General features: G+C 39.8%; 1 protein-coding gene across 1 annotated transcript in view; it reads left to right on the forward strand.

Moving 5' to 3' along the window:
• Ephrin (ephrin) overlaps positions 1 to 18,200 on the forward strand; it is a 64,011-nt gene that overhangs the window by 34,675 nt on the left and 11,136 nt on the right. The window contains exons 2-4 of the mRNA XM_011054867.2: positions 12,537 to 12,681; positions 13,650 to 13,953; positions 16,470 to 16,772. Of these exons, the coding sequence (XP_011053169.1) occupies positions 12,537 to 12,681; positions 13,650 to 13,953; positions 16,470 to 16,772 (752 nt within the window). The remainder of the gene's footprint in view (positions 1 to 12,536; positions 12,682 to 13,649; positions 13,954 to 16,469; positions 16,773 to 18,200) is intronic.

An 18,200-nucleotide genomic window follows, 5' to 3' on the forward strand; every position in this document is an offset into this window, starting at 1 on the left:
GAAAATATAAGCTCAAAGTTGAATTTTTTTCATTGTTCGCACTTTGTTCATTGCAGAGAAAACTCGTTCAACTGCTGCATTACTTCTTAGAAGCGATAATATATATTTCATGATTTTACAATGTGGCAAAATTCATGAAATATTTTTTATTGCGCGAGACTTTTTGGCAAGTTTCTGCTAAAATCGGAAACATGTTTGAACAGTGGGACAAGCACCTCGAAAGTCTGTCCCGTTGAAATTAGGGCGTCTGGGACACTTTATATATACATAGTCAAATTCGTCTTCCCGTACTTCCAAAATTCAGAAAATCGATTGACGGCGCTAATTAAGTACCAGATCGCGACAACGGCGGTACCATGTTTCGCTCGTGTTATCACCTGTTGAGCCGTGGCGTGAACGCAAAGGATGAAAGCGATAGCTTGTCGCGCCTTTCGACGTCGCGTTTGATAAATCGACGGAGCGCGCCGTCGTAGACGACGCACGAGCACCGAAAACACGTGCGCTCGCCTCTTGTGCGTTTCTCGCCGGCGAACTATTTCTTTCGACGTCGGCCCTCTGATCTCTCTCTCCCCCGGTCGACACCGACACTCCGTCCGTCCGGCCACTTTACTGCCTCGACCCCGCGTCTCGCGCGACGGAGGCGGTGGAGGCGGCTTTTAATAGGACGCCCGGCGTCGTGGCGCGCGTGGATCGATGAACTTTGACTATAGGCGTGGGCTAAAAACCTTCTAATAAAAGTCACGAAGTGATGTCAAAGTCAATTCCGTTCGCCATATTTCGCAGCCAACTTTCTGCCTCGTCGTTGTATCAATACGGTCGTTGTATCCACCTACGACTATAAATCGAGGAACATGAATGACTTGGTAACCAACAAGAGAATTCCAGATGATAAAAATAACGCGTTTTTACCTCTTTTCCATTTCCTATTTATTTCTTTGATTTTTTCGAATCTTACGTAAACATTTCCGTAGCGCACCTCTTTCGCGAAATTACTTAGCATGATGACAGCATTCGAAATGTTACTTCACGATTCTTATTATCGGTAAGAGCTCGTCCAACTCTCGAGATTGATCGAGAGAGATCTTTCTCGAGAGACGGAAGGTTTTATGTGCCTCATTCCCTTCGGAAACATCGCGCTGTGCGAGTCGACGACAAGAAGATACAGATAATGTTGTACGATAGATAAAAGAAATGCGATGGAAAAGGCGACAATCCCTGAGTGATACTCATAAAACGGATTATATTTGTCGAAGGTAAAAGAAAAGACATAAAGGAAATGGGATGGGCGGTTTGACGATCGCATCACCCAAAAATAGTTTGTCATACAAGTTTTAAAAAAATGGAACAACTACTGTTTATTATTCAAGAATTTTTATTTATAAGAAATCTTGTAATCTTTTTTTATTACAAGATTTTAAATATTTAATGTTATCATTTATTCTTGTTATTATAATATGGTATAACAATTTCAACGTCCCAAGATTTTACTGTCGTTAAAAAATATTAATTATTATTAGTATGAAACGACTCAGGTACCATCACTTAAGAAATCCGAGATTACAGGCAAGAATCTTGAATAACGCTTGAACTCCGACAGCGACTTTCTCACACTAACAACTTGGAAAATCATATTCATTGCGAAAGCGAGACTTTCTCACTGAATAATTTTCGTATCTCAGGAAATTGCAGTCTTATCGAAACGTCAGTGTTTCATCGTTATGCCAGCACTATTTCTGTCGAAAGCGTTATAGTTTTCATGCGACCGACAGCCAGTGATTCACTCCAATGCAACTTGAACACCACTCTACGCGTGAATCATCTTTTTATATTAAATACACGACTCACGCGGAGTCTTCGTCGATCGTACAAACAGTCTGGCAGCTTCCACCAAGTGACGTAAGACTATCGTCGGTCTCATTAATTCGTTAACGAGCGAATCAGTGAATCGCTTTATCGTTTCGTGAAACAACGAGCAAAATGTAGGTACTATCGATAGTGGATTATTTCGGACGATCTGAAATTCAACAAATTACTGACCGTTTGGCGGTATTTTGTTCACGATACTGTTAAAACTCGTCGATGCAAACAGAATTTTATCTCTCTAGGGAGGATAAAATCACCCGACGCCTCGTTAACTAACATTTCCCTCGCCGCCGTGGCTCCAGGCTGCATTACACCAGAACTCGAGGGCAGCACTTCTTTCTTGGCTCTTTTTCCAGCAACACGCTCGCGCGATGATTGCCCCAGCGGCCATGGCAAAAAGACACGAGAGATTGGCGTAACAAATGCGCGAGACGCGAATGACGCAACTATGCCGCTTTTTCCCGGATGGAGGAAATGCACGCGAATTCCGGTACTCGTTTCCGCCTATCTTCTACTTCGTGGCATCTCTTTTTCTCGACGTAAATGCACATTATCCTAACAATTGGCGAATTCAATTATTATCTGAAAAGAATTTAATTAAGAATTTAATTAAGAAAAATTAATCTAATATTTACTAACTTTTCCGGAGAGATTTTCTCGTTTTTTTTTTATTTTATTTTTACATCATGTTTCTTCCATAATATCACGGAACATTTTCCTTCCACTTGCTTCTCTCCATGTTAAAGAAATATGTAATCACATTTATCTATAAATCTGCGTAAAATTTTAAATGACAATCTAATAACTAACAATTTTGACTTATGATTATTTTAAAGACTGCTATACATCAGACACAAATAGCAGTCTGTGTTTTATTAAGCATAACCTATTTCCATCCGTTAGACTATCAATCTTACATCTATCTATATTTGGGACAATTTATTAAATAATCCAAGAACGGAATTAATTTTCACATATCAGACGAATTCGGTTAACTCTCGATTCTCCGTAAGTCTCTACTTAGCCCGAATACGAGAATAGCCTGCACGAGACGAATCCGTCGAGCGACAGGCGACAGAGAGTCCGGAGGAAGAATACGATAAATATTTGAAGGTAACTAATAATAACGTCGCGGGTCGCCTTAATGGAGAAAGACGTCCAAAGACACCGACGACGAGTCACCCGCACGCAGCACGCGAGACGCATTTACGTAACGCCTTAATGTCGTGCATTAAGCGGACTCGTGGGGTTAGGCTCCATCGTCCAGGAAGTTGTTATAGAGCCTACGTTTACATCGCTGCCACGCCACCGCAGTTTTTGAATATCGGCCGCGTGCAAGTAACGCTACCGCGCACTGCAGTTGCAAATGATAGGTGTGTAGGCGCTAACAACCAATTATTGCATCTCGCAGGGTAGCACGATACATGCGTGCGAAACACGAGATATTGCCGTGAGAGATCTGCCGAACCGCAGCACTTGAAGAATGAACGAGGCTGCGAGAATACAAAAGAATTGAAGGGTCCGTGAATCGCGTAAATCCGTCTTTTCATAAATGTTACCGGAGAGAGAGCCCCATGCCTTTCAGAAGAGCCAATCCGGGAGTTTTATCAGTCTCATATGTATGCAATGTTATTTTAGATTGAAAATCAAATAACCAGATTTTACGTTAAGTATGAATGAGATATGAATACTATGTATTCATCACGTTGAATGTACCAGCGCTTTACACTAACGCAAATTTTAGGTAATTTCAATTGATGTTAAAGTCTCCTCAATTTTAACTTGACAATGTTAGTATCTTTATTTGTATTATTCTTTTGATTATTACTGAAGAGTAAGGTAAATAATAATCAAATATCGAAATATCCTTGTCCTTCTAAAAATCTTTATTCTCTAAATCTGAATCAGTGGCTAGTCACTAATTAGTGACATATTGGCACTGGATAATCAGTGAAGTTCAACTAAAAAAAGAAGAACGTTTGAGCATTATATAATTAAAATATTGATATTTGCATTTCAATCTTCCAATATCATATTCATTGAATTTATGCTCTAAAACAAGGTTAGTTAGATCACATAATAAAGATTAGATTGATTAGGGATCTCACATTTTTTCATTCACTGACTACCAGTGGCATACTTGTTCACCGATTCAAATGTAGAGAGTAGAAAATAAATTATTTATTATTATTTAAATTTATCATCTTTAATTTTTGCTCGTCTTTTAGCCTCTTTATATTGCTTTGCAGCTAATTTATTACCTTACATTTATTTAGGTTATAATTTATCTTATTTATCATAATTCTGGAGATCTGAATTAATTTTTGTATTTAAAAAAATATCGATTTTTTAATAAACTAGAGGGAGGGGGGGAGGGCGAAAGGAACATTGCTGCTACCGACTATCATTTTGTGATTGAATGAATAATTCTTCGATGAAAAGATGGCGAGCGTGTCAGCAAACTTCTGGATATCATGCGAAGGAAATCGATAAAGCGAAAAGTGCGCGCACGACAAATCCATTGTACATCTGCCTCGCAGCGCGATCGACACCGACGGAAATTGGAAAGTGCAATACGAATGCAACTGTCGGGGGGGCGAAGAGGGGGGGGGGGAGGGTGACAAAGGGCCCGCGTGTATCGGACGGAAATAAAATCACCCTCGGGGGAACCAATCACGGTGCGACGCACGATGCTCTCTGCGGAGCACTTGCAACTGTCGGTCGAACCGGGCAGGTGCGAAACTGCGAAGGGCCCCGATACGCGCCTTCCGAGAAATGGACTTTAACGATTCCGCGCCCCGGACGCGTTATACCCACGCCGTTCGGATTTCACGCGGAAAATTAACGCTCCCTTGCTCTCCTGCCTTTCCTTTTGTCGGATGTTTCTTAACGTAACGACTCACGAGAGCGAGGAGGAATTTTTTGCCGATTTACTTGGACTTGTTCGTGGGACGTCACTCTCGGATTGTGGTATATTTATAGAGATCCTTTGATTCACCATATCTTTCAGGACTTGCTTAAGATAAAACGGGATAGATTATATATATATATATATATATATAAGATAAAATGAGATATCCACGCATCTCCTTTTATATCTTGTACATATATCTCATTTTATCTTAAATAGGTCTGAAAAATATGGACTAATCAGAAGTTGTTTAAATAATATCCATTCTCTTTTATTTAAGGTACATTTATAGTCCATTCTTATTCTAAGACCATTTTGAATAGTGTCTTAAGATGTCGAATACGATTCTGTGGTTTATAATATTATTTACTTATAAATACTTTACTTATAAATATCAAACGTTTAAGATAGAATTTTGGGTAGACTGATATAGAATTCATGCATCTCATTCTATCTTAAGCATCATTCTGAGTATGCGGAAATGACGAACCAAACGGACTAATCAAAAAGTTGTCTAAACGGTATTCAATCTCTTATTTGAAGATTTCTATGATATTCAACATTCTTGCTATTCAAGAACTAGTTAGGATGTCATTTAGAACAAGAGATTCAGTAAGCTAAATTATTACGTTAGTATGTTTAATCTTAACTCTTAACTGCGAGACAAAACAACATTAAGAGCGATAAATTCACGTGTCGACGTGAGTGCGCAAACTAAATTTATATCTTCGTTTACGATTTGCGGTCCCGCGAATATTACGACTTGGTGCACGTCGCGCAAAACGGAGAGAAAGAAACGTACATCACACACGTACGTCACAACGGGTACAATGCCCGTTTGAGGAATGAACATGATGAATGAAAGAGTCAAGCGGTGGTCTCGAAGCCGTAACGTCCACGCTGCGTTCACGGTGTCCTTTTTGCCGTTCGCTTCTTTCCCCTCTTTCCTTCTCCCTTCTTTTCTTTTCTTCTTTCCGCGCGCTCGCTCTCTTCGTGCTCTTTGACGCGGTCCCGGCTTTGATATTCCTGCCAGAATATCCCGCTTACAGTTGGTGCACGAGCGTCCGTTTCATCTGTGTTTCTCCGCCTTCTCTTCACCGGCAGGGGCGCATCCATATGTAAAGCAATGAGACTCAAGTTCCAAGTTTACAGCTCTGTCAAACGATCCCGCGACAGAGATACTTATTAAATTTCCTAATTGAGAAGTGGCGAGAGAGAGAATAGAATGACGCGCTGAAACTCCATGAACCCCTAAAGTCAATTAAACAAGCATTGGTGAATTATTATCTAATGCAAATCTAATTGAGGGAATTGCTTCCGGAGCGCGTAAGAAAATAATAGTGCTGACTATTCATTTAGTTGATTTATATATTTAAGATATTTACTGTCTTAAGTATGTCCCAAACCAGTCAGAGGCTGGTATTCATAGTTGATTCTTATTTCAAGATCATAAGTAATGTCGTAAGATGTTAATACTATTCTGTAATTAACTTATGCCTTAGTATAGATCCAGCAGTGAATGCAGGCCGCATTAACATCTTAAGAAATTATTTAAGACGGTCTTAAAATAAGAACGGACTCTGAATACCAGCTGGCCCAAATTTCGTCGTCCCTGTACGAGACGTCTTATTTTCTTTCTCCATTGCAATCTTTCTGCGTTTCTCTTCCTCTTCGTATCCTTCTCCTTTACGACGCACGTGAGTACGCTTTTCTCACCGAGGTTTCTCACCGAGAGGCTTTGTCCCACCGTCGAGTCCGCGCGAACGCTTGCAACGCTTTGAGAATTGCGCGCGCGACGTTCGTCTCGCGCGCTTCGCGGTGCCGCGGAATCTTCTCTTTCAATTTGACGACACGCGAGGGTCAAGGATCGGGAACATAAGGCACTTTTTGTGGGCGAATATATCGCCTCGTTGCTCGCCTTTCGGTCAGGCAGGTTAACCCGCTTCTCCGCTTTGTTCGCGCTTTCGTTTCAACATCGCGGCGTGAATCCGGCGAACGGCGGATCGTGACGATTGCATTAACCCTCCCCGATGCAGACGATCGAAATAACCTGCCTGCGTGCTACATATAATTTTCTCGTTGCACGCGTATAATGACTGGGACGTTGACTTGTTAACGGCACACAGTATAAAAATTTATTTTAAATTATCTTTTTCGATTTTATGCACGGAAAAAGTTGAATGATAGCTACGTCCGAAATTAATTCATGCCATAATCATAATTATTGTAATCGTAATGATTATAAATTACATAGTATAGCAACAGTATAAAAATTCATTCTTAATTATTATTATCCTTTTTGATTTTATATTCTTGCACAAAAAAATTGAACGATAGCCTACGTCCGAAATTAATTTATGTCATAATCATAATTATCATAATAATTATAAATTACATATCGTATAGCAACAGTATAAAAATTCATTTTTAATTATTGTCTTTTTTTATTTTATATTTTCGCACGAAAAAAGTTGAATGACAGCTTCATCTGAAATTAATTCATATCATAATCATCGTAATCATAAAATATCTATATATCGTACAGCAAAATGAAAGCGTTGAGAAACGCAATTTTAGTTATAGGCGTCGAAATTGTAGAATAAAAAAATTGCCGTCGCCGACTGGCTGACAGAAATCCGCAGGAATGATTCGAACGATCGGAACACGCCCACTTTTTTGCGATTCCAATTAGGAAGACCCTCTCGCAGGATTCACTTGGTAGTTGATTGGCGTCGGCTAGACAGTGGTGGGAATTAATGAAGACAGTTAGAGGTAGAGTGTTATGGCGCGGTGTTGACGACCAAATCTACTTTGCACTCGTACGGAAATCACTTGAAGATTGCTGTCCGACCGATGTCTCTTGGTGATAATGTAATATTAAAAATTATGCATATCATTTTCGCTCGCCTTATTATTTTTTTAACAATTCACATTATTTTAAATTTATTTTATTCCATTTATCTTTCAACTGTTTACGTCTCACATTTATGCATGCCACGATTATCAGAAAAATGTTAGGATTAAGCTACGTAACTAACGACCGGTTAGCATATGATTATTATTATTTTACGAGACAGTCTAAAAAAGGTACTCTCTGGTTTTGAATGGAATTAAAACTGATAATCCCGCATTAAATCGTAAATAATATTCCTCCAGCCAGCAATATCTCATACTTAGCTACCTGCATCAATAGAGAGATGGCGATCACGTTTTCCTATCATCCAACGCACCGTTATTCTCTATTGCAACGAGTTGAGAATCACCGAATAATACAAGCGCTCAATAATATATCGTTAGGACAATCCTATATAGCGATCGCATAGAGACACGCGACTATGAAACAGGGCTCGATGTCCATTGCGTGGTACTTTCAAACCTCGAACGGGTCACCGGCGAGGTGGCATACATATTCATGCCGAGTGTTTACCTAAGGCCAGAAAAGAACTGTTAAGAATCGAGGCGAGGTATCACATTAATACGAGGGGTACTCGAGGGATCCTACGAATACGTAGGTATATGCAAATGACACCTTTCCCCGGAGGGAGATCCTTTAAATCACACATCGGGACTACCAATAACACATCCGGCCGACGCGACCGATGTGTACGTATAGAAGAATCGTTCTTTGTAGCGGCTAAAAGAGGAGAATGGAGAAGAGAAAGAGCGATCTTACTTTTATAGCTCATGGTACCCATGATGTTCAAGAAAGAAGAGAGGAAAAAAAGAACGTCAACGCTAGAGCGGCGGGACGAGGCCGGGAAAAGGCCAGATTACCGTCGAACTTTCGCGATTAAGAGGAAGACGCGACGGATCCACTCATCGGGTTCCTAACCCGGCGATGGCAATAATCAGACGAGTAAAAAGTCCACCGTAGAGAGAGGAACCGAACGTTGCGGGCGGGGCGAAAAGTTAAACACGTTTGAGACTACATGTTTCGAAAACGGTGAATTAAGCTGCTCTCGCTCGTATCGCCACCTCCGCGTACATTATCCACGACGACAACGACGACGACAACCTGAAAACCTCTTGCTCTCGAGGAAGTCGAGAAACTACGAGGTGAAAGGAGAACGATACGTTTTTATCACGAGTAATTCGGGCTGCCACGTACATATACGGTCTCTAATAAATTCGTGAATGGCCACGCCGTGAACGAAACGTCCTATACGCCCACGCGCGCTCTCACACGTGCCTCCGCATGTGCACGCACATGCACGCACATGCACGCGTGGGTACGCGTGTTCCGGGAGTCCTCGTGCGCGCACCGCTCTTGGGTCGTTGTTGCGCTTAGAGTACCATCGGGTCCGATCGATCCCAGAATGGAGGATATAGCGAAGAGAAAGCGGAAAGGAGAGAAGAAGAGAGACGACGAGCGAGAGGGAGCGGATATTATCGCCAAACGTTAATTTGGCCGAGGTCCGGCCTACCTTCCAATTTTCGAGCCCTTACACGCCCACTTATGAGATTGTCCGTTAACGCTCTGAAACGTCGGGACGCGTATATTCGACGCCCGCATTTCCCTCTAACAGCGTCGTCGTGCACGTCTCCCGTGTGACAAGCGTGGTATACATACACGCGCGTGAGAAATGCTTATTCCTTTCGTGTGTGAGGAGCTTTATATCAAATTTGTGGTTTGTATCAAACTTGTGGTTCGTATTGTTTGACAAATTTGCCATCGATCCACTTCATCATAATTTTGTAGCTGAGAACAGAAGAGAGTAAATCGGTTTCGTCATGTCTGTATTTTTACAATCGGGCAAACAAGCTTAACGAAATAAATCGAAGCTTCGAATAAGATTATCCGAAAATTTTATTTAAATTGTATTAAAAAATAATATAATATGAAAAGATATAATTTTATATATATGCGGAATTATAAATATATGTTATATGTTTTATAATATTGAGGAGGCGAATTAAATTTTATAATAAAAAATTAAAAAAAAACTAACGATTTCATTAGAATAAATAAGAACAAAAGGGGATAAATCCAAAATTATCGGTTTCCCCATATCTATATTTTCATAATCAGGAAAATAAATTTAACGAAATAAATCCAACAGAAAAATAGGACAGAAATTCTGTCCAACAGACTTGCATAGAATTATTAAAAAATTTTTATTTAAATCTCATCAAAAGAACTCTATATGAACTGAGAAAAATATCTGGTTGAATTAATTAAAATTCTAATTGAAAATAGACGAATTAGAATTTTCTGGTGAAATCTACCAAATTCTAGTTGAGATAATCAGAATTCTGATTAATATAATCGGAATCTTCTGTTCGTCCATTTTCAAAGCAGAAATAATAAAATATATCGTATGATTTTGATATTTAGGTGATTTGAGGTTGATAACAAAACCTTAAATACTAGAAAAAGATAAGTACGATTTGCGGCTCATATCGTCCGTGGCTGATTGTACGAGATCCAACCGCGGAAGCGCACATGAGATAGCATGAGAGAGAATAAACAACAAAAATACCTGTACACTTTACCATGCGTGCAATGTGTACGTGTTGCCAGCTCTCGGATAAATTCTAAACACGTAAGAAACTTGTGCGCTACCAGCGCGAAGGCAAATGTGCGTAAGAAAGAGCGAGAAACAGAGAATAAATACGGTTATATACTCGTGTAAAGCTCCACATCGCGGCTTGGACGCACTCGTGAATGCACGCGCAAAAAGTAGACGCGTTCGACAGTGCGTGCATCTATAAACGGCTTAAACGTTGAACGAACGAGGAATCGAGAAGCTCGCGTAAGTAAAAAACGGTACAACGCCCAGCGTTCGCAACGCGGTGAAATATGCAATACCGTTCGACGAAATCGCGGACTGCCAGTAACGAGACAAGGTATCTTCGTGTATGCATAAAATATAAATATTTTCTAGAGAGGATATTTTGCTTGAAAATAGATAATGATATAAACAACGAGCGTTAAGTGGGTTTACAGATAATATGTAAAATATCCTGTAAATATTCAATAAGTTAGAAACAAGTATTACACATATATTATAAGTATATATTAATATAACGTGCAATATTATAAAATACACGGAAGAAACGATTTTACTTTAAAAATTTTACAAGGTATAAATCTGAAAATAATTTTAATTTTCTTAAATATTATCAAAATTATTAATGTCTTACACGCATAAATTATTTTGATGATCTAACAAAATTTATATTCAGATCTATACATATCTAGTTGAATTTTTAAATACTTTAGCAAAACCTTCCTATGTTCTTCCTATGTTTGAGTACATTGAAAGAATTAAAAATGAAAATTAAATTTTAATAAATATTTGTTCACATAGTAATAATACTAAATGTAAACATATATTTATTCGATACAAGAAAAACTATTAATTTGATTTAGTATCATTTTTTATTGAGTAAATATTTATTTACTGTAAGTGAATGTTCAGTTAGTGCTATTCAAATAAATATTTATTTGAATTTATTACATTTTTTTTTTCTCAATCTATGAATCTTTGAATTTTTCTCGAATTTCTTTGCGACTTATATAATTTTATTGAATGACGGCGCAGTTTTCGCCGATTCGCGAATACGAAATAGGTCGACGCGGAATAGGGAGACGTCACTGTTGCGTACACCTCGACTTACGGAGCGCGTATTAGCGTGTGCAAGAGTGCTCGCGGTAAGAACCGGTTATATAGGAACCGTCCGCCACCTCTTCTCTCTGCACCTCCTCTTCTTCTTCCACTGCTCATCCGCCGACCTTTCGTTCTTCCATCCTCCCCAAGTATCCTGATCGGCGAACTCGCTACATAATGCAGTGACGCGCGCGCGCGCGTGTACGTGTGCACGTGTATGTGTACACGATCGCTAGGCTAAGCGCATACTCGCACCCGCGTAAATGTACAGGGTGTTCAAGCTCGGGATAGAAAGTGCCAAGTCAAGCGAAACCGTGATCGCTTCAATGTAGAAGCGTCAATAACGTTCGACTTGTCAGCGATTAGAATGACTGGAGCTCTTATTTAATTTTGTATAAATTTTACCTCAGTATGATATAAAATTAAATTATTTAGATATCAATATCGAAAAATGTGGGAAAAGAGAATAGTCGTTGGAATTTTCATTTTGTTAACGAGAAAGTTCAAGTCGGTTCAAGAGAATCGTGCGTTTGTTTCTGAAGCATCCTGTACAAGAGCCAGTACGTACACTTGCGCGATGCTTCGACACCATGGGTGCCTGCCTATCTGACGTTGGGTGCTTACGAGGGCGAGTCCGAGTCTTTTCTTTTTCTTCCTTTCCTAACCTGGCTACCGACAGGCCGTAGGGACGCTGGTCTCTGTAGTCCCTCTCGCTTCTCCCCTCAGACTCCACCGGAGGCGTCGGTATCTCGCGAATGTTTCACGGATAGTCCTGGAACTTGCTGCACGGAAACGACGGTATGCGTTGCATCGCCATAGTCTGCGAGAAATATGATCTTCTTCGAGAAACGTTCGCTTCCGAGACTTTAAAAGAGATATATTTACAGCAAATCATGTGTAAAAATTTTCATGTGTAGTCTCTCCAAACATGCATTTGCTAGTAATCGTTTCATTTAAAGAGAAATATTTACTCCCAATATAGATAACAATCGGATAAGGAAAGTTCATCGAATAAATGATGTGATGAAACTCTTACTTATCGTTGGTATTAGTATAAGATAAATTTATGTTTGCGCAACGTCATAGATAAAAATTGTTCCCTTAATCAAGAATTTTATTAATCTCTTCTTATTGATTTTTTTATGTTACAGATTTCGAATAGACAACACAGATCATATAATTGACGTGAACAAAAACAACGCAATGTTCGAATACGATCAAGTCAATATAATATGTCCTGTGTATCCACCGGACACGTATGTTGATGACGATGCTGAGAAGTACATCATCTACAACGTAAGTTAATTTTATGTAATATTTATCTTAATATCGATAGCCGAATTAATGCAACCTTCCTCTTCGATGCATTTAGATGCAAAATCATAACGTATGATGTCTATGACAACTTCAGTCATATTGGACGTAAGAAATTGTCGATCGGAGTCTGCGAATGTTTAGACAGCTGCTACTTGAAACTGGTTCTTTAACCCGCTTTCGTTATACATCCAAAACGACATCCGCTCTTTAGCAAGCATACCGAAACATAGATTTATTGATAAACTGAAAGAAATATTGGACGTATATAAATATCTATAAGCACATTGGGCAATCTCACGATCTCCTTCACTATTTTTAAACTCGATTTAATGCGTGATTTTGAGATGAAAAAGATTAAGTTCTATATTTTTTCTACTTTTTTAGTTAGAATTTATTTTTTTGCCGCTTATTTTTATTCGCCACGGAGATTTTTTCCGATTATTTTTGGCTAAAAGTTAATTCTGATAAAAAAAGCTGTCGCTAATACCAAGACGAAAATCTGACACTGCATTCCCGATTGATACGTTTTTACAAACGTTTATTCTCCCGATAACCAATTCAGGATACCGCGGCAGATTCTCGGCTTTCATGGACGCCATCAAACATTCTGGTGGCGTCCACCCTCTTGAGCAAAGCAAAACCTCCCAAAGACCATTCCTGCGTCGTCGGCGACCTAATCGTTTCGATCCACTTGATTGTCCCTCCACTCTCCGCCATCCGTTGTTCCATTGTCTCCGCCGTTCTTCCTACACGACGATTAGCTCCGACAATGAAGCCCTCTTCTGCTGAAGAGCACGGGAATCAGTTCGCTGGGGGGGAAACGCTAAGATGGTACCTTTCACAGTAGTCAATCAGCGATCGGTGTCGCCGATCCGCGTGTCGTCCCGTGTCGCCGATCGATTATACCGTCGCAATTGACCGCAAGATTTCTCTTGGACGTTTTGCAGGTGTCCAAGGAGGAGTACGAAACATGTCGGATAACGAACCCGAGTCCGCGGGTAATAGCAGTGTGCGACAAGCCGCGCAAAACGATGTACTTTACCATCACGTTTAGGCCGTTTACGCCGCAACCTGGGGGCCTCGAATTCCTCCCGGGCCACGATTACTACTTCATCAGCACCTCGTCCAAGGATGACCTTCACAGGCGCATTGGCGGACGGTGCACCAGCCACAACATGAAGGTCGTCTTCAAGGTCTGCTGCAGCAATGAGGCTGAGACCTCCGCTTCGTCGGCGACATCGCGCAACAACTGTAAGTATTCAGGATAGACATGTCGTGTGAAAAGTATAAAAGCTGATTTATGAGAAGAAAGGAAGATTGTTCCAATTTCCAATTCTTTTTTACTTATGAAACGCTTGTAAGCATTATACTGAGAAAAATGTTTTGATTGTATCGACAAAAGATATGAACAAAATGCATTCTGATCATACCAACCAGAATTCCTAAAAGTTATAATTAAATTTCTGCATGAAAAAAATGGTACTGAAGTATATCAAAATTTAGCTATAGTTTAAAATTTTTTGCAGCGTTGCTCATCACATTTGAGCTTTTTTTTTATAAATATTTTGATGGTTCAATGAAATTATTTTTGGTTTGTATTTTTTTTAATTAACTTAGATTAGATTAATTAATCTTAGTTAATTTAAGTTAATTTTTTTTTTAATTTATTTTTTAATTAATTTAGAAAATTGTTTCTTTTATACGATTATCTTGATTAGAATGTTGATTGTTTTAACTATAAGTATTTCTTTATGTAATTGAATCCATCAAAATTCCATTTAATATAACTAGACTTTTTTTCTAATATGGGAATATAAAATTCTATTTTATTCCGAAATATAACTTTGAGATATCGAATAGAAACGGATTTTCTTTGTTCTCCAAGATTCGAGAGACGGAAACTTATTCTCCGCGAACACAATTCGCGTGACGATTCGTTATGCGAGTTCACTCGCGTGCGTTTCTTCATTTGCATTGCATCGCCCGTGAAACGGTATCCGAAACGCAGACTCTTCTTCCCATGGAAGGCACAATTCGCGCGGCAATTATATTCTAATTTCTCAATTATCATAATCTAAAATTACAGGTGTCGTTTGCATGAGGGACACCGCCTTTTCATTCCGCGTGTAAATCACACTCTTAACTCTTCACGCTTTCTCGTTCCGCGTGATCTCTGTCGAAGGTACATACTCCGAAAAAAAAAAAAAACATAGAGAATGGAAAGAAGAATCAGGAGCACGGAACAGAAATGGTCTATAAATTCATTATCCCGTAATCAGTTACGTGAGAGGAACAGCTACCATAGCAGGCTGTACTCATCCTTCGTTCGTCATCCTTTCGAGCTCATTTTCTCTTCGTCCTTCCTCCTATCCTACCTCTCACCTTCTGTCTCTCCTCCTGTCATCTGTCCCGCCGTCTCTCTCTTAAATAATCCCTATCGATTATAATTCTTACCGTGCATCATTTGTTGCGGCCGGGGGGGACCAATTCTGTGTCCCGGGGCACAATAAATTCTACCATTTCATTTCGCCCCGCTATTCTCTCCCCAATTCGTTCCGAAGCATCCTCGAAGCGTCCTCCCGCTCTTTCGGTCCCCCTCTTGCCTCCCCCCTTTTCTCTTCCTGCCACCTCCGCCCCAGCAGAGACGATTCATGCGCCATAATGACCAGCTATTTTGCCGGCCGGGAACTCTGAACTCTTTCTCTCTCTTTCTCTCTCTCTCTCTCTGTCTCTCTCTCTCTTTCTTTCTTCCTCTCTCTGTAGCATCTCGAGCATTGAAGATTCCATGGCGAGACTCGACCTCGCGTTCACGGTAGACGTCGAGAGTTCGCGCGCGGCTACTTCCACACAATTATATCGCCGGGGGGTGCGTGTACCTCCTCGGTCGCGAGTTTTATTTCCGAGGGGTTAGCAGGTACAGCGCCAAGTTGTACGCTCAGAATAACGCGGAGAGCTATCGGTAGGCCTTCGCGATGGGAAAGTGTGAAGATGACGAAGGTGCCTCTCTCTGCATTTAATCACAGTTTCTGAAACTTATCTGTACTTTTTTCTACATTAAAACTGATTTAAGAATTTTTTTCAGCGTGTTTTAACAGCGATTTTTATTTTGGAGATTAAAAGAAATTCCATTTTTCATATTGTAAAATTTAAATATTTAGTATGACTAGGAAAATCAGTAATGTGAAGTCATTTTATACATATTTAAAAATATATATTATTTCAACGTATAAAAGAACTTGCATATATTTAAATGATAACTATGAAGACATAGAAGTAAACCTTTTGCAATAATATCAAATACTTTCTCAAAGTACTTTTCTTAAAATAAACATTTTTATAATCAATTGCATACAAATCCTTTCTTTAAAAATATACAATTATTTACTAACACTCGCAACACGATTCTTCCTACTCACATAATCATAGTGTTGGTGAAGAACCACCGTTCCAAGTTCTAAGATGTTCTCAGCGATAAGATATTCAAGCGTCATGCTTCAAGCGGCTATTTCGGCGTAACGACACGAATTCTTCTTTCAATCTACTAAGTCATGTAGAAGCAGTTCATGTAGAAGTCGTTCTTCAACCGTCGCCGGTTATTTCTAGACTCTGGGTTGCGTTCGACTATCCTTGTTTAACATTCGGTGAACAATAAGGATAAAACGATATATATCCTGTATTGTTGTATGCATCTTTGCGATCGAGTCGGGCATAGGATACAGAAAAGAACTGATGCGTAATCATCTAATACCATGTCGTCCATTTTCCAGCCGTAGCCGTGACCAGCAGCACCGTGCCCAGCAGCAGCTCGACAAGTACCGCGGTTTTGGGCGGCTCCGCCGCCGGTCTGCCAGCCCCGCCAATCGTCTACAGGGGCGGAGATCGATTCTACCCGGAGATCAGCATCGATCTCGATCCACATCAGCCAGGCACGGCGGCGCCGACCCTGCCTCATGTACCCTCACCGGCCGTCTACCCTGTGCATCCGCATCAGCCGCAGCCGCCAATTTACAATGGATCGCCGTCCTCGATCACGCCGCCCAAGACTTCGACCGGTCAGAAGAAGAAGAACAGTACGTATCACGTCGTCACCATACACGCTGCGTGCCTGTCTCGTCTGCCCGATGGAATATCATTTTAAAGCACTTTCTCTCACTTTTGTGCCTTATATTTCATCCAAATCATTTAATAGCGACTCATACCAGTCCGAAAATCAATGGAATCATCGATTAGTTCATCAGATTAATCCATTCCCGATTTCTTTTTGTTTGCTCAAGAAGCATTTGGCCTAGTTTAGTCATATATGTACTCTTTAAAACTTTTGAAGTAATTCTTATACTGAAGAGTGAATCTCACTCTTAAAAATTGAACCACTCTTTTCCAAGAATGGCTCAATTTTCAATTCTCTTTAGAGAATTCCATTCCAAAGAATTTGGAGAATATGTTTACGGAAATGAGATACATCGGTAATTATTAATGACCGTTTCAAATCGATATTAATTGACAGTCGAAGTATGATAATGTTCGCTGTATCAGTTGAATTTCTTTTAATACACACTTGCGCTTCACTCTGAGTATCTATGATGAGCGAACGGTTATATCTACATAATACTAGACTATCTGCGGCATATCCAGAGTAAATTATAGTAGAAACAGGTAATAATGATGACCGCCGTTAGTTATTGTCAGTATTAGTCAGTTGCAAATTGTGTTCTTCCGAGTTATCTCACTTTCCGCGCTTATTCTAGCTCATTTTCTCTTTAATTCATAACTGACACGAGGATTTCCTTATTCTTATTTAATTACGTATTTCTTAAAATGAAGAGAGCACGTTTAGACAGGTTTACATATCTATTTGACATCGCATTTATGTGCGAAATACGTTAAGAGCCATATCGCTACATTTAGTTGCAAGTGCGCGCCGTAAATATGCGCGCTTTTACATATGCCAGGTGGAAGGTCAGTGAAGCGCAATGTTAAGATCCAATCGAATGAAAACCGAACGAAAACCATCTGTCGATCTCGGCACTGCACGCCCTTTTTCTTTGCATTGACATCCACGATATAATTTGACTTCTAAATGTACGTACGCGCGCATTTGCATTTCTCCGATAAGCCGTGCACGGATCGTCACTCACACATTAACGGTGTTTCCAAGACGCGGCACGATAGGGAATACACCAAGGTGTTGACACGAAATTGCCAGGGATTTCGTTTCTCTCTCGTGGTTCCGCATATGGTAATAACCATTAAAATTTGAGATGCAGCTTGAACATCCACACAAGGATGTCCTTGGCGGCACATCTCAAGATATTGTCCCATTGGCAAACCCCTCATCTTTATCGTGGATTAAAACATATAAAAGGTTGAACAAATTAATTTGTCTTCTTAAAAATTTGATTAAATTAATTAATTTTCTTATTTTAAAACCGTTTTAAGTAATATCATAAGATGCTAATACGAATCTGTGATTGATTTATAACATCTTAAAAGAGATTCAG

This window comes from Acromyrmex echinatior, chromosome 6, assembly GCF_024713525.1.
Source record: "Acromyrmex echinatior isolate Ae372 chromosome 6, ASM2471352v2, whole genome shotgun sequence".
In the NCBI taxonomy this organism is placed as follows: Eukaryota; Metazoa; Arthropoda; class Insecta; order Hymenoptera; family Formicidae; genus Acromyrmex; species Acromyrmex echinatior.